General features: G+C 45.4%; 1 protein-coding gene across 1 annotated transcript in view; it reads left to right on the plus strand.

Annotated features, from left to right (window-relative positions):
- The window catches only part of LOC139268372 (di-N-acetylchitobiase-like), a 41,758-nt gene that overhangs the window by 7,572 nt on the left and 12,905 nt on the right, over positions 1–21,281 (plus strand). Inside the window, exons 4-5 of the mRNA XM_070886442.1 lie at positions 2,079–2,287; positions 11,999–12,160. Of these exons, the coding sequence (XP_070742543.1) occupies positions 2,079–2,287; positions 11,999–12,160 (371 nt within the window). The remainder of the gene's footprint in view (positions 1–2,078; positions 2,288–11,998; positions 12,161–21,281) is intronic.

Here is a 21,281-nt window from a genome sequence, read left to right on the forward strand (position 1 = left end):
TGCACCCTCTCTAAGGCCTTCACATCCTTCCTAAAGTATGTTACCCTGAATTGGACACAATACTTAAGTTGGGGCCGAACTAGTGATTTATACAGGTAGATCATAATCTCCACGCTTTTGAACTCTACGCCTCTATTCAGGAAGCTCAGTATCCTGTAAGCTTTTCTAACTGCCTTTTCAACCTTCAACAAATTATGCACATATACCCCTAGATCTCTCTGTTCATGCACCCCCTTTAGGATTGTACCATTTAGTTTGTATTTCCTCTCCTCATTCTTTTGACAAAAAGAATCACTTCACACCTTTCTGCTTTAAATTTCATCTGACACGTGTCCGTCCATTCCACCAGCCTGCCTATGTCATCTTGAAGTCTATCTTTAGTCTCCACACTGTTCACTATACTTCCAAGTTTTGTATCATCTTCAAATTTTGGAATTGTGCCCCGTACACCCACATCCAAGTCGTTAATATATATATAAAAAAAGCAGTGGTCCTAGAACCGACGCCAAGGGAACACCACTGTATACCTTAACGTCCAGTTCACTAAACAAATGTTCACCACTACTCTCTGTTTCCTGACTCTTAGCCAATTTCATATCCATACTGCCACTTCCCTTTTATTCCATGGGTTTCAACTTTGCTCACAAGCCTATTATGTGGCACTTTGTCACACGCTTTTTAGAAATCTGTGTACACCACATCAACAGCATCAGCATAGGCAGTCCCTCGAAAGCAAGGAAGACTTGCTTCCACTCTAAAAGTGAGTTCTTAGGTGACTGAACAGTCCAATATGGGAACCACAGTTTCTGTCACAGGTTGAAGGAAAGGGTGGGTGGGGAGGCTGGTTTGTCGCACGCTCCTTCCGCTGCCTGTGCCTGTTTTCTGCATGCTCTCGGTGATGAGACTCGAGGCGCTTAGCGCCCTCCCGGATACACCTCCTCCACCAAGGGTGGCCTTTGGCCAGGGACTCCCAAATGTCGTTGGGGATGTTGCATTTTATCAAGGATGCTTTGAATATGTCCTTGAAATGTTTCCTCTGCCCATCTTGGGCTCACTTGCTGTGTAGGAGTTCGGGGTAAAGTGCTTGCTTTGGGAATCTTGTGTCAGGCATGCGAACAATGTGGCCCGCCCATTGGAGCTGGTCGAGTGTGGTCAGTGCTTCGATGCTGGGGATGTTGGCCTGATCAGCATTGCCCTCATCAAAAAAACTCGATCAAGTTGGTTAAACATAATTTGTTTTCAACAAATCCACGCAGGCTTTACTTAATTAATCAACACTTGTCCAAGTGACTGTTAATTTTGTCTCTGATTATTGTTTCTCAAATCTTCCCCAGTACCAAGGTTAAACTGACTGCCCTATAGTTGCTGGCTTTATCATTACACCCTTTTTTGAACAAGGGTGTATCATTTGCAATTCTCCAGTCCTGGAGCTCCAACCCAATTTCTAAGGAGGGTTGGAAGATTATGACTAATACCTCTGCGATTTCTTCCTTCACTTCCCTCAGTGTTCTAGCATCCATCCCATCCCATCCTGGTGACTTATTTACTTTACGTACAGCTAGCCTTTCTAGTACCTCATCTTAATCAATTTATATCCCATTCATTATCTCTTTTACCCCCTCTTTCATTATGTCTATGGCAGCATCTTGTTCCTTGGACAGATGCACTGTATTCATTTAGTAACTCAGCCATACCTTCTGCCTCCATGCGTAGGTCTCCTTTTGGATCCCTAAATGCCCCCACCCCTCCTCTTACTATCAGTTTACTATTTATATGCCTATAGAAGACTTTAGAATTACCTTTTATGTTCATTTCCTATTTATGGTTCATTAATTGGGTACAAATTAGCGACCACCTCTGCTTATACAACAGTGATTTCACTTCAAACATAATTATTTGGCTCTGAGTCACTTAAGGACATCCTGAGGATGTGAAAGGCACTATGTAAATGCAAGTTCCAGCTAAATCTTCCTCTCCTACTTACTACTTGTTGCACTTCTGTCCTGTAAAATGCCTTGGGCTCGATGTTCTACAAATGATGCTGTAAAGATGTCAGTTGTTTCTTCTTTCTTCATTAGGACGTATAACACAACCGCTTTTACGCAGCCCTGCAAAGCGAGCAGCTTGGATGAATGAACAAATACAGGTGGCAAAAAGGCAATTTATGGATGGAATCTCTTTGAATTACCAGCAAAGTTTATCAGATCAATCAATGTATCATACCGGACTAATTGAGCTGATTCGCAATACCGCACAAATCTTCCACCGTGAAATACCTGGATCTCAGGTAAACAACAACAACTTGTATTTATATAGCGTCTTTAACGTAGTAAAATATCCCAAGGTACTTCACAGCAGTGTTATAAGAAAAAACAAATAAATTTGACACCAAGCCACGTAAGAAGAAATTACAGCAGATGACCAAAAGCTTGGTCAAAGAGTTAAGTTTTAAGGAGCGTTCTGAAGGAGGAAAGAGTGGAGAGAGGGGGAGAGGTTAGCTTGGATTATAATCAGGGTTGCTCAAGAGGGCTGAATTTGAGGAGCACAGACATCTCGGGGGGGTGTGCCTGAAGAAGATTGCAGAGATAGGGAGGGGTGAGGACATGGAGAGAATAGTAAACAAGGATGAGAATTTTGAAATCAAGGCATTGCTTAACCGGGGGACAATTTAGGTCAGCGAGCACAGGGGTGATGGGTGAGTGGGACTTGGTGCGACTTAGGATACGGGCTGCCGTGTTTTTGATGACCTCTAGTTTACGTAGGGTAGAATGTGGGAGGCCATCCAGGAGTGCCTTGGAGTAATCAAGTCTAGAGGTAACAAAGGCATGGATGAGGGTTTCAGCAGCAGATGAGCTGAGGCAGGGGCGGAGATAAGCGATGTTACGGAGGTGGAAATAGGCGATTGAAGTTATGCTGTGGATATGTGGCCGGAAGCTGAGTTCAGGATCAAATATGACACCTAGGTTGTGAACATTCTGGTTCAGCCTCGGACACATGCTAGGGAGAGGGATGGAGTCGGTGGCTAGGGAACGTAGTTTGCAGCAGGGACCAAAGACAATGCCTTAGTTCTTACCAATATTTAACTGGAGAACATTTCTTCTCATCCAGTACTGGATGTCGCACAAGCAGTCTGACAATTTACAGACCATGGAAGGGTCGAGAGAGGTGGTGGTCAGGTAGAGCTGGGTGTAATCAGCGTACATGTGGAAACTGATGGCGTGTTTTCGGAAGATGTCGCCGAGGGGCAGCTTATAAATGAGAAATAGGAAGGTCAAGGATAGATCCTTGGGGGACACCAGAGGAAATGATGTGGGAGTGGGAAGAGAAACCATTGCAGGTGATTTTCTGACTATGATTAGATAGATAAAATGGAACCAGGCGAATGTCCCACCCAGCTGGACGGTGACAGAGAGGCATTGGAGGAGGGTGGAATGGTCAACCGTGTCACAGGCTGCAGACAGGTCGAGAAGGATGAGGAGGGATAGTTTGCCTTTGTCACAGTCACAAAGGATGTCATTTATGACTTTGATGTGAGCTATTTCGGTCCTGTGGCGGGGGAGTAACCAGATTGAAGGGATTCAAACAAGGTTTTGGAGGCGACAACACGCTTAAGGAATTTGGAGAGGAAAGGGAAGTTAGGTGATCAGCAGTTTAGTGGGAATAGGGTCAAAGGAGCAGGAAGTGGGGCTCATGTACAATATGAGCATGGAGGGGTCAAGAGGGGCTATCAGAGAGAAACTGGGGAGAGATGTGAATTCAGGGCTAGGGCAGGGGGGAACCTCAGAGGAAATTTGGCCCGGTGGGTCAGGGGAAGGAAGGGAAGTGGCAGAGGCAGCTGATCGGATGGTCTCCAAAGAACAAATTGCAGAGGCTTTGACGATCGTTTTCCAATCCTTCCCCCGGCTTCAGGTGTGGTGACAGAGGACGGGAGGACTGCTAATGTGGTACCTATGTTTAAGAAGGGAGAAAGGGACAGGCCAAGTAATTGCAGGCCAGTCAGCCTAACCTCAGTGGTGGGAAAATTATTGGAACAATACTGAAGGACAGGATAAATCTTCATAGGCCGTCCCTCGAAGCGAGGATGACTTGCTTCCACGCCAAAAATGGATGAGTTCACAGGTGTTTCAATGAAGGACCTAATATTCCAGGTCCCGAACTACATGTTGAAGGGTGGAAGATGCCTGTGCGTGGATTTTTTTAATGTGTGGTGGCCATTGCACCCCAGCCACCACACGGGCTTGACAGAGGTCTTGGTCCAGTGGCAAGGATTACCCAAGATGACTGGAGACCAGCTCTGCTGCACGGACCTAGTACGCACACATATCGCAATGTGGGCTGGCCCGTGCTGCCCCTGGGCACCTTGTCTCTCCTGGGCCACGAACTCACGCCTCTCCTACACTACACTGGGTCTTTCTTTAATATTCTTTTTAGGGATGGACCTGGTGTAGGATACGGACAGGACCATTTAACCTATGATATGTCGGATTCTTTGTCTCAACTCTTGGGTGAAACCCCCCTCTTCACATCCTCCCAAGGTTGGAGTCAGACATTCCATTCTTGGCCTTCAGATGTTTGGAGCTGCCTGTTATCAGTTATTGATGTTCACGCTGTTCAAGTCGCTTGGCTATTGAACCAGGGAATGAATCCTTTATTCTAACACCAGTCTGAAGGGACATCTTGGTCTCAAGTTATTTCTTCCAATTCACAATTTCTTACTTCACTTTGATCAGGTATTGGAGCGTGGCCGGTAGTTTTGCAATTGCAATTTGCTCACAACTTGCCGCATTTAGGAGAGGAGGAGAGAAAATTGACAGAAAAATTGGAGGAAGGAGTTGGGGGAACGATGAGGTTTTCAACATGATTAATATTTTGTTAACCTAAAGTGCAACTAATTAACTTCTTTGTGTTATTCTTTGGCCTTTAGATCACATTTACTGTGCCTTGGGCTCCAAACTGCATAGAGGGCCAATGCTATGACTTTGCTACAATTGCAAAACATTGTGACTTTTTGTTTGTGAGATCCTATAATATGCATGATCAAACGATGAACGAGTGTTTTGCAATGTCAAATGCTCCTTATCACCAGGTTGTATCAGGTATGTACAATAGAAACATAGAAACATAGAAAATAGGTGCAGGAGCAGGCCATTCGGCCCTTCTAGCCTGCACCGCCATTCAATGAGTTCATGGCTGAACATACAACTTCAGTACCCCATTCCTGCTTTCTCGCCATACCCCTTGATCTCCCTAGTAGTAAGGACTTCATCTAACTCCCTTTTGAATATATTTAGTGAATTGGCCTCAACAACTTTCTGTGGTAGAGAATTCCACAGGTTCACCACTCTCTGGGTGAAGAAGTTTCTCCTCCTCTCGGTCCTAAATGGCTTACCCCTTATCCTTAGACTGTGACCGCTGGTTCTGGACTTCCCCAACATTGGGAACATTCTTCCTGCATCTAACCTGTCTAAACCCGTCAGAATTTTAAACGTTTCTATGAGGTCCCCTCTCATTCTTCTGAACTCCAGTGAATACAAGCCCAGTTGATCCAGTCTTTCTTGATAGGTCAGTCCCACCATCCCGGGAATCAGTCTGGTGAACCTTCGCTGCACTCCCTCAATAGCAAGAATGTCCTTCCTCTGAACATAACAGCCCCCAGCAGATTCAATAAGATGTTTAGGTTCAAGGTCGACCTGCCCTATATCAATGTTAATCTCAGAACCTCATTGTTGTTTTTTGCCCATTTAGGTCTGTCCACTTATATCAATCTGGGTATTGAATCCAGAAAGCTCGTGTTGGGACTTGCATGGTCTGGTTATGACTATACTTGCAAGCACTTGTTTGAGGTAAGGCAAAATGGTCAGTTTGCATTGCACAAGAAATGGGAGTAGAATCAATTCACCTGGAACTCATCCATCTGGTACATTAATTGTCTGATCAGGATATCGAATTGTGTTTTTGTCTCTGTTAGTTTACTTTGTAGACAATTTCAAAAACTCTTTTTGAACAAAAGGTTTTTAATTTCTGTTCCATGTTTACTTTTCACCAATTTCCATTTACATTCATTGGCTTAGTCTCTGGGCTGATCTTATCCATGTTATTTAATATTGTATTCCATTGAAGCCGCCCCTAAGTGCATTGTTCACGACTTCACCCTCCAGTGCAATTACTTTCTCTCTATCTAACCAATCAACTCCTTTGATCATGTTAAACTCATCAATTAGATCAGCCCTTAATCTGCTACATTCAGTCACCAGGAGTATCTGACGAACGTCTTTGTGGCCTTCTGTGCATGCTCGCGGTATCCCAATGTGCACTCGATCCCCTTCTGTACATGCACGCTGTTAACCGAAACCGCGAAAGCACAGTACCCAATCGTTGCGGCCTGCACTGTGGGCCGTTTTTTACTTCACTCCTCAAGGAGAAGGTCGCTGTATCCGTTGGTGGCCAGGGGCAAGGTGGGGGCAGCGGCTGAAAGACAGAGAGAGAGAGAGAGAGGGTAAGTGAGAGAGAAGGAGAAGGTCATTGGATCTGTTAGGGGCTGTTATATTCAGAATAACTCCACAAGACTGCATATTGTACGCTCAAACTGTTGTGACCTTGGTCTCTTTAATGTAACTCCAGAATGAGAAAGCAGTATGGTAGACTGCCTTTTATACCTACTTTTCACGAGTGTGCAGATGGCCATTGGGTCTCCCACAGGTGCGCCCCCTGGTGGTAAGTCTTACACATTGGTAATGTTTACATATATAACATCATTACCCCCCCAAAGTCTAAGATACAAGTTATTTACAAGCTGAGGCGATCCGGGGCTCTGCACTCCTGGGTTGATCACCTGAGTTGAAGTCCTGGCATGGGTGAGTCGGTCAGATCATTGCTGCACTGCGGTGTGGCTGGTCTGATTGGACTGTTGGGCATGGTGGGTTCATCCTCTTGGTTGACCACAAGGTCGATTGCTGGTTGGGTGTGTGTTTGGATCATTGCTGGTAATGTCCTCTTTAAACTGTTCTTGGTTGTCAGTGAACTGCAATTTTGTCCATTCAAAAGTTTGACAACAAACACTCTATTCCCCTCCTTGGCTAACACAGTGCCAGCAACTTGGGTCTCCTAGAGGTGCGCCCCCTGGTGGCAAGTCTTACACATTGGTAATGTTTACATACATAACAGGGGCAGGATGGGGGGATGTCGGTGGAAGAGAGAGAGAGGGGGAGGGGGAGAGGGAGAAAGAGAGAGCGAGAGGGGGGAGCGAAGAGTGATAGGGCAAAAGGGAGCGAGAGAGGGTAAAGATAGGGAGAGGGAGATGGGGAGAGAGAGAGGGGGAGAGATAGAGAGGGACAGATGGAGAGAGTGGGGAAGGGTAGAGAGAGGGAGAGAGAGAGGGAGGGAGAGTGAGAGGAAGAGAGAAGGGGAGACAGGAAGAGGGGAGTGAAGAGAGAGAGGGATGTAGAGAGAGAGGGAAGAGAGATGGGTGTAGGGAGAGAGAGAGGGGAGGAGAGAGAGAGGGGAGAGAGAATGGTAGAGTGGGAGAGAGAGAGGGAGAGAGAGAGAGGGTAGAGGATTTAAGGGGAGGAGAGAGGATTGGAGCGAAGGAAGTGGGTTCTGAAATTTGGCGGGGAGAGGAGATCAGGACCTCAATGATGAGAGCAGTTCAGGAATTCGGGGACGGGGAGGTTAAATAGCACGGAGAGCACAGTGGGGATGGGGGAAGAATGTGATTCAGGTCGAAAGCTGAGGGGGACTTATTTTCTGTTTTTATATTTCTTGCTATTTACTCTCATAATCTATCTTCCCTCTCTTTATTACTTTTTAAGTCGTCCTTTGCTGTTTTTTTCAAAATTCCCAATCCTCTGGCCTCCCACTAATCTTGACAACTTTGTATGCCATTGTTTTCAATTTAATACCATCCTTTACTTCCTTAATAAGCCATGGATGGTTCTCCCTTCTGGTAAAGTCTTTCCTTCTCACTGGAATATATTTTTGTTGAGAGTTATGAAATATCTCCTAAATTATCTGCCACTACTTATAAATGTCTTACATTTTAATCTATTTTCCCAGTCCACGTTAGCCAACTCTGCTTTCATACCTTTCTAATCACCTTTATTTACGACACTGGTTTGAGATCTGACTTTCTCATCCTCCAACTGAATTTGAAATTCAATCATGATATGATTACTCTTTCCTAGAGGATCCTTTACTAGGAGACCACTTATTAATCCTGCCTCATTACACAGTACCAGATCTAAGATAGCCTGCTCCCTGGTTGTTTCCGCAAGGTATTGTTCAAGGAAACCATCCCGGGTAAACTCTGTGAACTCTTCCTCAATTTGATTTGTCCAATCAATGTGAAGATTAAAATTATCCATGATTATTGCCATACCTTTCTTACAAGCCTCCATTATTTCTTGAATTATACTCCATCCAACAATGTAGCTACTGTTAGGGTGTCTATAGACTACCCCCACCAGTGACTTCTTCCCCTTATTATTTCTTATCTCCACCCAAACTGATTCTATATCTTGATCTTCTGAGCCAATATAATTTATCTCTACTGCACTGAACTCATCCTTTATTAATGGAGCTACCCCATCTCCTTTTCCTTTCAGTCTATCCTTCTCAATTGTCAAATACACCTGAATATTCAGTTCCCAGCCTTGGTCACCTTGCAACCTTGTCTCTGTAATGGCTATCAAATCATACCCATTTACATTTATTTGCGCCGTTAACTCATCTATCTTCTTACGAATGCTGCGTGCATTCAGATAAAAAGCTTTTCATTTTGTCTTTTTGGCCAAGAGGAAAGATTGGAGATGCAGGGTCTGTTTTCTTTGGAAAGGGTGTTAAGGGGAGGCCTGATTGAGGTGTATAAAATTATGAGAGGCCTGGACAGAGTGGATAGGAAGGACCTGTTTCCCTTGGCAGAGGGTCAACAGCCAAGTGGCATAGGTTTAAATTACAGGCAACTCTCGATTATCCGGGGCACTCGGGGATCGGGCTATTCCGGGTGAACGATTTTGCTGCTCGGACGAGTACAATAGAGTACATTTTCTATCAGTCTTGCTTGCTTCCTGCAATCTTTTTTCTTTCTTATTTCCTTTCTGCACAACCAACATGTTATGACTGGTGTTATCAACTTGTATAGATGTGTATCTCTGTAAATGCATTTTATGAAAAAGTGAGACCATCATCGATCGGCGGAGAAAGAGCACAGACAAGCCGGACGGTGCCAGCATGCAGGGTCCCCACCCGAGCCATGCATGTTTATTTAGCAACACAACAGAAACAGCAACGGCCCCATTCCTGTCCCGTTGACTACTATTAAGAAATATTCCTTTAACATTTCAATGCATTTCATTTAAACTTTGGCGAGAGTGCAAACAGGATCGCTTCTGGTGTCCGAAAATCGGGAGAGATGTGTAACAGCCGTTCGACCACGCATTGTCTGACTTACACTCTGGCCAAGAGTTAAAATATCCCCGATAAGCACACGGTTTCAGATGTGCAAAGATGAGATAAACACAAGTCAATAAAATTCAACTTGGGTGCGGGGGGAACGGGAGGTGGGGAGGGGGGTTGGGGGGGTTTGTGGGGGGCAGGGTTGGGGGGGGGAATGGTCAATAAAACGGGCAGTATCAGACTTCAGTGGAAAAACAAATCCGGCTGGGTCGGGCGTGTGGTCGGACGTGTGCCGTTGAAGCGGGTTCTCCGTTGGATCTGTGTACGGATAATCGAGAGTTGCCTGTAATTGGGGGGAGGTTTTGGGAAGATATGAGTGGAAATTTCTTCACCCAGAGGGTAGTGGTGGTCTGGAACTGCCTGAAAGGGTGGTAGAGACAGGAACCCTCACCAAATTTAAAACATTCTTGGGTGTGCACTTAAAGTGCCGTAACCTACAGGGCTACGAACCAAGAGCTGGAAAGTGGGATTAGGCTGGAGAGCTCTTGGTTGGCTGGCACAGACTCGATGCACCAAAATGGCCTCCTTCCGTGCTGTAAATTTCTGTGTTACTATGAGTCTATGATTTTTCCATTTTGTCCTGCTTTGACCACACTTTCTGATACACTCTGATTTTTATACATTCTGTCCCTTCCTGTCACACTTTGGTTATCATTTCCCCCACCGCTGCCTTGCCCTATTACCTTCACAGAGGAAGTTATTACTTCAATGGAGAAAGATTGCAAAGTGCCGCAGTACAGCGGGACCTGGAGGTACATGTGAATGAAACACAAAAGAATAGTATACAAGTACAGCAAGTGATCAGGAAGGCCAATGGTATCTTGGCTTTTATTGCAAAGGGGATGGAGTATAAAAGCAGGGAAGTCTTGCTACAGCTACATTAGGTCTTGGTGAGGCCACACCTGGAGGCCACTGTGTGCAGTTATGTTTTCCATATTTACAAAAGGATATACTTGCTTTGGAGGCAGTTCAGAGAAGGTTCATTAGGTTGATTTCGAGGAAGAGGGGGTTGACTTATGAGGAAAGGTTGAGTAAGTTGGGCCTCCACTCATTGCAATTCAGAAGAATGAGAGGTGATCTTATCGAAACATATAAGATTATGAGGGGGCTTGACAAGATGGATGCAGAGAGGATGTTTCCACTGATGGGGGAGACTAGAACTAGAGGGCATAATCTTAGAATAAGGGACCATCCATTTAAAACAGAGATGAGGAGAAATTTCTTCTGTCAGAGTTGTAAATCTGTGGAATTTGCTGCCTCAGAGAGCTGTGGAAGCTGGGACATTGAATAAATTTAAGACAGAAATAGACAGTTTCTTAGACGATAAGGGCTAAGGGGTGATGGGGAGCGGGCGGGGAAGTGGAGCTGAGTCCATGATCAGATCAGCCATGATCTTATTGAATGGCGGAGCAGGCTCGAGGGGCCATATGGCCTACTCCTGTTCCTATTTCTTATGTTCTTATGTTCATCTTGCTCTTTGACTTTTATAAATTTCTGCTCACCTGAGCCCTCCCCTCTCTACAGCCCTAGTTATTCAATTCCCCAGGACACTAGCCCCAGCATGGTTCAAGTGAAACCTGTCCCAACGGAACAGTTCCCTCTTACCCCTGTACTGGTACCCGTGCCCCATGAATTGAAACCCATTTCTTCCACACCAGTCTTTGAGCCATGCTGGGTTACTGTTCACTTCATAGCCAATAAACCTGTTAACAATCTGTGACCCACACACAATGCCCCATCTGAAGGGGGCAAAATTTGTTGGAAACCCCCCCCCGCCAAGTGTTTGGACTAATTGGAAAGGAAATTTAATTTGGCATATCTACCAGAAAGTTTGAGATTCTAAAGTGCACATGGAAGAAACTATGAACTTTAATCGAATTTGGGATTTTATAAAGCGGATTGAACCTGTGGGGCAGGGCTAAAGAACGAGACCACCCCTTACACACCTATGGGTGGTGGGGGCTGGGAAGGAACTAGTTGGGGGGAGAAGGTAAAGAGCCCAGAGGGGTAAAGAAGGTCAGGAACTTGGGCATTAGGTGAAGGTCAGGACCTTTGGTGGGGGGAGGTCAGATATTTGGGTGGGGGGTGGTGCTGCTCAGGAACCTGGGTAGGGAGAGAAAATGTCAGGATTTCGGGGGGAAGGGGGGAGGGTGAAAGGCAGGAAATTGAGTGGGGAGAGGATGACAGAAACGTGGAGGGGAAGGTCAGGAACTTGTTGATTGGCAAAAATCAGAAACTCAGGGGGTGAACTGAATGTTAGAAACATGTTTGGGGGGTAGGAGTAGGTCTTCAGACACAAGGGTGAGCCCAATCTCTTCGATGTGAGCTCTGTTCCGACTGGAGCCTGGCAGTCAGAATCGCTCAAATTACAATTTGTAAAGTACTTGATTACTTAGGCAGGCAGGATCTAGTTACGCATTCCAGATAAACCACTGGGTGTGTCTTGTCCTTTATAATTGGAGATCATTCAGGCTGTTCTTGTGTTTTTGAAGTTAACAATTAAATATATTCACAAGTATTATTTTCTCATCCTTTTTGTACTTTCCAGCCTGGTAGATGTGAATTGGAACAGAACGATTTGATACGTGCCCCTTGCAGTTATCACGCGGCAAGACCGGTCCCATACAAAGATATCATGAAGCTCTTGCCTAAATCGTTTACCGGCAAATATTGGGATGAAGTTTCGAGAGTTCCATATTTTAACTATATGGTAAGATTATCAATCAAAGCATAATAGCGATTGGTGCATTTAATGTTCTTTACACAATGTGAATATTACAGCCTTTCATGATTCAATATTCTCTGTGTACAGGATTTGGCAATTGAGATTTGTTATATATGTGGACTTGTATTTACTCTGTACTGCCACCAGAGGGCTCATCCCGTGGAGTCCCAAGGGATCCCATAATCCCTGAGGAGCACAGATATTTAAGGTGGCTTCACAGGTTGGAGAAGCACTCTGGAGACCTGCAATAAAAGACTAAGTTCACACTTTACTTTGAGCTTACAGTGTTCAGTCTGACTCTTTCTCCATACACAACAACTGGCGACGAGATACAGATAGCGAGTCCAAAGATGCAGAGAACAGTGGGCATCCTGGAGAAATTTTCGGTGGGGGATGATTGGGAAACTTTTGTGGAGCGACTCGACCAATACTTTGTGGCCAATGAGCTCGATGGGGAAGAGAGAGCTGCCAAATGAAGGGCAATCCTCCTCACCCTCTGTGGGGCACCAAGGTATGGCCTCATGAAGAATCTGCTCACTCCAGCGAAACCCACGGAGAAATCGTATGACGATTTGTGCACGCTGGTCCAAGAGCATTTGAACCCGAAGGAAAGCGTTCTGATGGCAAAGTACCAGTTCTACACCTACAAAAGGTCTGAAGGTCAGGAAGTGGCGAGTTATGTCGCTGAGCTAAGATGCCTTGCAGGACATTGCAAATTTGAAGGACATTTGGAGCACATGCTCAGAGACTTTTTCGTACTTGGCATTGGCCACGAAACCATACTTCACAAACTTTTGACTGTGGAGACCCCAACCTTGTGTAAGGCAATAACGACAGCCCAGGTGTTCATTGCCACCAGTGACAAAACGAAGCAAATCTCTCAGCACACAAGTGCAGCTACAAGTACTGTGAACAAAGTGATGTTGTGTTCGAATCATAACATACAGGGCAGGTCACATAATTGCAGCCGCAGGTCCGCAGATGACTCAGAGTCCACCATCAAGGGTGATGAATGCAAGGCCATTAACATCTTGTTGGCGCTGCGGGGGTGATCATCGTTTCCGTTCATGCTGATTCAAAGAGTACGTTTGCAAGGGCTATGGAACAATGGGGCACCTCCAATGAGTGTGCAGGCGAGCTGCTTAGCTTGTTAAACCTGCAATCCACCATGTTGCAGACGAGGACAGATCCACGAAGGATCACGACGAACCAGAGCCTCAGGTAGAGGAGACAGAGGTACATGAGGTACACACATTCACCACGAATTGTCCCCCGATAATGCTGAATGTTGAACTAAATGGACTCCTGGTGTTAATGGAGATGGACACGGGCACAAGCCAGTCCATCATGGGCAAAAAGACTTTCGAAAGGTTGTGATTGCAACAAGGCCTCAAGGCCAGTCTTAACTCCAGTTCACACGAAACGAAGAACTTACACAAAACAACAGATTCCTGTAATCGGCAGTGCTACCGTAAAGGTCTCCTATGATGAAACGGTAAACAAGCTAACACTCTGGGTGGTACCGGGCGATGGTCCCACGCTGCTCGGCAGGAGCTGGCTGGGAAAGATACGCTGAAACTGGGATGACGTCCGAGTTCTATCACTCGCTGACGACACTTCATGTGCCCAGGTCTTAAACAAATTTCCTTCGCTGTTCGAACCAGGCATCGGGAAATTCCAAGAAGCAAAAGTGCAGATCCACCTAATTCCGGGGGCACGAGCCGTCCATCACAAGGCGAGAGCAGTACCGTACATGATGGGAGAAAGGGTAGAGATCGAGCTAGACCAGCTGCAAAGAGAGGGCATCATTTCACCAATCGAGTTCAACGAGAGGGCCAGTCCTATTGTCCCAATCCTCAAGGGCGAAGGCACAGTCAGAATCTGTGGCAATTACAAAGTAACTATCAATCGTTTCTCCCTGCATCACCCCTTCTATCAACGACTGTCTGTTCCACCTGTAACAGGATCTGTGGCTCTCGTATCGGACTGTTCAGCCATCAAAGAACTCACATTGGGAGTGGAAGCAAGTCCTCCTCGATTCCGAGGGACTGCCTATGATGATGAGGACCAATACCCACTACCAAAGGCCGGCGAACTCTTTGCAACGCTGGCGGGAGGAAAGATGTTAACGAAGCTGGATCTGACTTCAGCCTACATGACGTAGGAACTGGAGGAATCATCGAAGGCCCTCAACTGCCTCAACTTTCACAAAGGTCTTTTTGTTTATAACAGATGCCTGTTTGGAATCCGATCAGCGGCGGCGATATTCCAGAGAAACATGGAAAGTTTACTGAAGTCGGTCCTGCACACCGTGGTCTTCCAGGACAACATCTTGGTCACAGGTCGGAACACAGTCAAGCACCTGCAGAACCTGGAGGAGATTCTTCGTCGACTCAAACGCATGGGGCTCAGGTTAAAACGCTCGAAGTGCGTTTTCCTGGCGCCTGAAGTGGAGTTCCTGGGAAGGAGGATTGCAGCGGACGGCATCAGGCCCACCAACGCGAAGACGGAGGCAATCGAGAACGCACCAAGGCCACAGAACGTGCCGGAGCTGCGGTCGTTTCTGGGACTCTTGAACAACTTTGGTAACTTCTTACCGGGTCTCAGCACAATGCTAGAACTACGAAAAGGGGGAGAATGGGTTTGGGGCAAAAGCCAAGAAAATGTCTTTGTAAAAGCGAGACAATTGTTATGCTCAAACAAATTGCTTGCGTTGTATGATCCATTATAAGCGTTTTGTACTAGCATGTGATGCGTTGTCATATAGTGTCGGGTGTGTATTGCAACAAGCTAATGATTTTGGGAAACTGCAACCGGTTGCTTATGCATCCAGGAGTCTGTCTAAGGCTGAGAGAGCCTACAGCATGATTGAAAAAGAAGCGTTAGCGTGTGTCTATGGGGTAAAGAAAATGCATCAATACCTGTTTGGGCTAAAATTCAAATTGGAAACTGACCATAAGCCAGTTATATCCCTGTTTTCCGAGAGTAATGGGATAAATACCAACGCATCGGCCCGCATCCAGAGATGGGCGCTCACCTTGTCTGCATACAACTACGCCATCCGCCACAGAAAACTACGCCGAAGCTCTCAGCCGGCTGCCATTGCCCACCACAGGGATAGAAATGGCGCAGCCCACAGATCTAGCAATGGTTATGGAAGCATTTAAGAGTGAGCAATCACCTGTCACTGCCCGGCAGACCAAAATCTGGACAAGCCAGGACCCCTTATTATCTCTAGTCAAACGCTGTGTGCTTCACAGGAGCTGGTCCAGTGTCCCAGTGGAAATGCAGGAAGAGATAAAGCCGTTCCAACGGCGCAAAGATGAAATGTCTATACAGGCAGACTACCTTCTGTGGGGCAATTGAGCAGTGGTCCCCAAGAAGGGCAGAGACACCTTCATTAATGACCTCCACAGTACCCACCCAGGCATCGTAATGATGAAAGCGATAGCCAGATCCCACGTGTGGTGGCCTGGTATCGATGCGGACTTAGAGTCCTGCATTCACAGATGCTCGCAGTTAAGCAATGTACCCAGGATGGCGCCGCTAAGTTTATGGTCTTGGCCCTCCAAACCGTGGTCTTGGGTACACGTCAACTATGCAGGCCCGTTCTTTGGTAAAATGTTCCTTGTGATTGTAGACGCATACTCCAAGTGGATTGAATGTGAGATAATGTCGGCTAGTACGTCCGCTGCCATTACTGAAAGCCTGCGGGCCATGTTTGCCACACACGGCTTACCCGTCGTCCTGGTGAGCGACAACGGGCCATATTTTACTAGTGCTGAGTTCAAAGAATTCATGACCCGTAATGGGATCAAACGTGTCAGATCTGCCCCATTTAAACCAGCGTCCAATGGTCAGACAGAGAGAGCAGTGCAAACCATCAAGCAAGGCTTGAAGAGGGCAACTGAAGGCTCACTGCAGACTCGCCTATGCCAAGTCCTGCTTTGCTACCGCACAAGACCCCACTCACTCACTGGGATCCCACCTGCTGAACTGCTCATGAAAAGAGCACTTAAGACAAGGCTCTCGTTAGTTCACTCTGATCTACATGAACAGGTAGAGAGCAGGCGGCTTCAACAAAGTGCATACCATGATAGCGCAAATGTGTCACGCAAGTTTGAAATCAATGATCCTGTATTTGTATTAAATTATGGACAAGGTTCCAGTGGCTTCCCGGCACTGTCGTGGCCAAAGAAGGGAGCAGGGTGTTTCGGATCAAACTTTCAAATGGACTCATTCACCGGAAACACTTGGACCAAATCAAACTCAGATTCACGGACTATCCTGAGCAACCCACCTTTTTTGATCCCCCAACATACACACCAGTGGCAACCGGCACCGCGGTTGACCACGAAGCAGAACCCATCATCCACAGCAGCCCTGCAGGGCCCAACAAATCATTCAACAATACCAGCTTTCACACCGAGACGATCAACCAGGCAAAAAGGGCCCCAGATTGACTCACATTGTAGATAGTTACACTATTGACTTTGGGGGCGGGGGGGAGATGTTGTTATATATGTGGACTTGCATTTACTCTGTACAGCCACCCTGGAGTCCACGGGGATCGCATAATCCCTTGGGAGCACAGGTATTTAAGGAGGCTTCACAGGTCAGACATGCACTCTGGAGATCTGCAATAAAAGACTAAGGTCACACTTTACTTTGCGCTCACAGCGTTCAGTCTGACTCTTTCTCCATACACAACAAGATTCATATTTGATTCCTTACCCGATCTGACCTCTATGTAACCTCGGTCACACACCAATGTGGCTGATCATTAACTGCCCTCTGAAATACCTCGCAAGACACGCAGTCGCTTTGGGCAACTCGAGATGGGCAGCAACACACACATTCCAACAATTATTTTTTTAGAGAGATGAAACTGAAACAAAATGATATTAGATTTGAAAGTTTGTTCCATATTGTTGATCCCGATATTAATCTGAAGGCAGGTTGTGTGCTCCGGTGTGGAGTTACATGGGGGAAACACGGAAATCAACTGAGCGGGCTGAATTTTGCAATCTGAACTCAATTGTAGCAATTCATTTTGACTTCAAGGTTTTGTGTCTCCAAGCTGCACAGTGGGCGTGATGTACATCCACATGACATAATCTCAGCTGTATTTAAAGCGACAGTGCCCTCGTGTAAATTGGAGATGTTCAGTATGGATGGTGGACATAGAGCAAGGGCAGCACCCAGATTCAATGATGCCTCACTGGAATTACTGCTGGGTGCAGTCAGGAGGTGGAGGAGAGACATATTTTCCCCCAGCCATTGGAGGAAGAAACCTGCTGCTCTCATCAAGGAGGTGCAGTTGGAGTTAGTTCAGGAGGAGAGCAGCAGGAGCATTGTGCCCAGGTCATGGATGCAATGCAGAAAGCAGTTTAATTATCTCACTGGATCAGGAAAAATGAGTACTTTTGCTGATTCAACTACATTCTATGCTTTAAGCCAAACCGTTTTCACTCTGTCTTACTAAGTATTCTTCACCACACACCTAACACCAACTCAACTTTGAACAGCACCCTACCCTCACTTTCTGTGCACTGCATCACCTTCCCACATATCCATACTCATCCCAATCAGGTAATATGATGCATGTGTCTCATAGTCACGCTTATCATATGTACCTTCATCTGCACCTGCATCTCAGAATAAACTGAGATGAGGAGAAATTTCTTCTCTCAGAAGGTTGTAAATCTAAGGAAATCTCTGCCCCAGAGAGCTGTGGAGGCTGGGTCTTTGAATATACCTAAGGTTGAGATAGACAGATTTTTGAGTGATAAGAGAGTAAGGAGTGATGGGGAGCGGGCAGGAAAGTGGAACTGAGTCCCTGATCAGATCAGCGATGATCTTTTGAATGGCGGAGCAGGCTCGAAGGGCCAAATGGCCTCATCCTGTTCCTATTTCTTATGTTCTTATGTCTTATGTTCTTCACTCACTCACAGGTCTGTTTTTGCACCTATTGTTGGAGAAGAGAGCGCAAAACACAAGGGAGAGAAATAGGACTGGAATTGGGGCGCCATAAATAGTGCAGCTCACAGATAGAAAAGAGGATGCACTGGAGATATGTGGCACATCTGTGCCCTCTCAGTTGAAGATGGAGACACAGGGAGCTCACAGATAGCTGGTGACAGAATTACAAATATCTCTGACACATATATTGTTGTCTTAAAACAAACTTCCGTTTGTTCACTTAAGTAGTATGAATTCAGTTCTCTGGTTATAATCATTTTATTCTTTAATTTCAACATAAAATGCGATTTGCAAGTGAAGTGTAGTCACAGATGGAGCAAGGTATACCTCGGCCTGGGTATCACCGTGCTCTCGAACAAGGGAAAATACTTACATTGATACACTATTTTCTTATCAAACTGGAGCTTACATTACCTAATATGGTAGTTTCTGGCGACTGCATAATCCAGAGACACAAGTCTACATCAACAAAACACAGAGAAACATTTTGGACTTGCTGTGTAAGCATAAACCCCAAGTCTCTTAACTTTTCTGATCCGAACATAATATTTCTAATCTAGAAACATATTCTATTATGAATATCGACGGCTGGTTGGTGGCAAAACACCAGCGGTTGCTCAGTGAAATCTGTTTGTCTCTCTCTCTCTCTCATGATGCAAATCATATTTATCCCTCTATCGAATGAATTAATCATGAACCCCTTTCAGAAGCTGAATTACCTGGGTCCATACGCTGGCTTCTTTTCATTGATGGCTGAACTATGAGAAGACTGAGTATGGATTGTCAACATTGTGACTTTGTCACAACTAAATCCTATCTCTTTCTTTTGTCTTCCAGGGACTTCACGTGTACAGCAAGTGTGACAGGACATCCATGAGCACATTTCCTCAGAGGACCTCACTCCTTCTGAGGGTGCACTGTCACAGGATCTACAGCCATGCACCAGCACAGAGACTCACACTTAAATGGGTTCACTTCGAGAGTTAGTTGTATTTTCACCTGGTGACTCACATCTCACGAGTGAGCACAAGCAGACACTGGTGGTAGAGACAGCTATGTGGAGGTCACGTTGAGGGGCGCAGTACTTTCCAAGCTCTAATCAGCTGGATACAGATACTAAACTCCGGGGCTGATTGTTGAGAACGAGATTGCAAGAGGTGCATCGGCAACTTAGGCAGGTACTGAGAGAAGTGCCACACACACTCTCCATAATAGCAGAGAGGATGGAGGAGACCAACTTGTTCGCTAGTGGATTGGTACTGCAGCGAATTGTAAGAATGTCTTCAATGGAGACAGAGTCTGTCTCTATGGAGCTTGAAGCAAGGATCTCAAATGAGTCCATGCAGGGACCACTGCGGCCTTTGAAAAAAACTGTATGCATACAAGAACATTTTCTATGTTTCTATAGGAATGGGGTACTGAAATTGCACGTTCAGCCATGAACTCATTGAATGGCGGTGCAGACTCCTGCACCTATTTTCTATGTTTCTATGATTCGAAGAACTTTCTGCCAAACATTTGCCAGAGAAACCAGAGAAAGCAGCTGTAATAAGTGAGGTTTTATTGGGGCTGAAATTGCGGTTGGAGGTTTCCCGCGGGCAATTGCCTCCGACCTGAAATATTTCTACGGATTTGCCTGGTGGTCCGAGAGCAGCCTGCGATTCCGGTGGGGAGGCATTCTCTTGCTGCACTGCGAAGCCTGCTCCCATCCATAGATTCCCACACAGAAGATGCAGTCATGTATGACTGCTCAGCCAATCAGGTACAGTATTCTCAATTAACAGCAATGGGAACCCCGTATCTACAAGTTCTCATTGCTATTAATTGAGAAAAATACCCAAACACAATAACACCAAATTAAAAAATAAAAACCACACCTAACATAATTAAAATTGATTGAAATTAAAATTAATAAATATCTTAGAGAAAAAAACATTTCTGAGTTTTTAAAGGTATTTTAATTATGGTTTTAAATAAACTTAAAGTAGTAGGCAGGGTTTTAAAAAATAAAATGTGTATTTTTAATTTTATTTTTTATGTTTTATGTGTGTTTTAAGATTCTTACGCCTGGTACAAGAGTTTTGAGGAAATTTGCTGGGCAAGATATGGGAAAATACCTCAATCTTGCCCTTGAAAATGTCCTCGCTCCCGATATGCGGATGATGTGTCAAGCTGGAGCTTGACAGATCGGCAAAGCCAGTTTTCAGCGCACACGCATTGTGCGATGCCTTCCCTGGTCTGTCGAACCTCCATATGGACCCGGAATTTCTGGGCCAATGCTCCCCAATGTGACTGAATGTCAGGTGGAGTTCAATTTCTTTCACCCGGATGAAGCTGGAGGAATACTTCAATCATTTTATATCTAATGTTTCAAACAAGTTTTTCTTTGTAACATTTTATTGTGAGTGTACAGCACAAATGTATTGTAAATTGTACAAGGTTTGCGACTGTTTTGGGTTTTCTACCTACTGGACAAACTGAACTGAAGTTCATGCCCTGGAAAGTTGCAAGTGATGAGAGCAGTTGAGGAGTTATCTTTTTGTCTGAAGGATGCTGAGTAATGGTTCATTGTAATGTTCTCATTTCTGGTTCAAACAAAAGTTCCAAGACCGTAAACATTTGTTACTTGGGTCTCAAATTTATAGTATCTGGAAAGTGCAACATTATCTTGTTTTATTTAAAATCAGATATTTTATATTGAGACCAAGTATGACTTGCTCTGAAAGAATTTATCTTGGGCACAGCAAGGATTACACTTGCTAAACTATGAGCAGTGTGAAAATCTCTTCAACCAGCGCTCCACTTCGTTCCGGGGGTGGTAACCCAGATTTTGTGAGATGAGCAAAACATAGAAACATAGAAACATAGAAACATAGAAACAGGTGCAGGAGTAGGCCATTCGGCCCTTCGAGCCTGCACTGCCATTCAATGAGTTCATGGCTGAACATTCAACTTCAGTACCCCATTCCTGCTTTCTCGCCATACCCCTTGATCCCCCTAGTAGTAAGGACTACATCTAACTCCTTTTTGAATATATTTAGTGAATTGGCCTCAACAACTTTCTGTGGTAGAGAATTCCACAGGTTCACCACTCTCTGGGTGAAGAAGTTTCTCCTCATCTCAG

This window comes from Pristiophorus japonicus, chromosome 8, assembly GCF_044704955.1.
Source record: "Pristiophorus japonicus isolate sPriJap1 chromosome 8, sPriJap1.hap1, whole genome shotgun sequence".
NCBI lineage: Eukaryota > Metazoa > Chordata > Chondrichthyes > Pristiophoridae > Pristiophorus > Pristiophorus japonicus.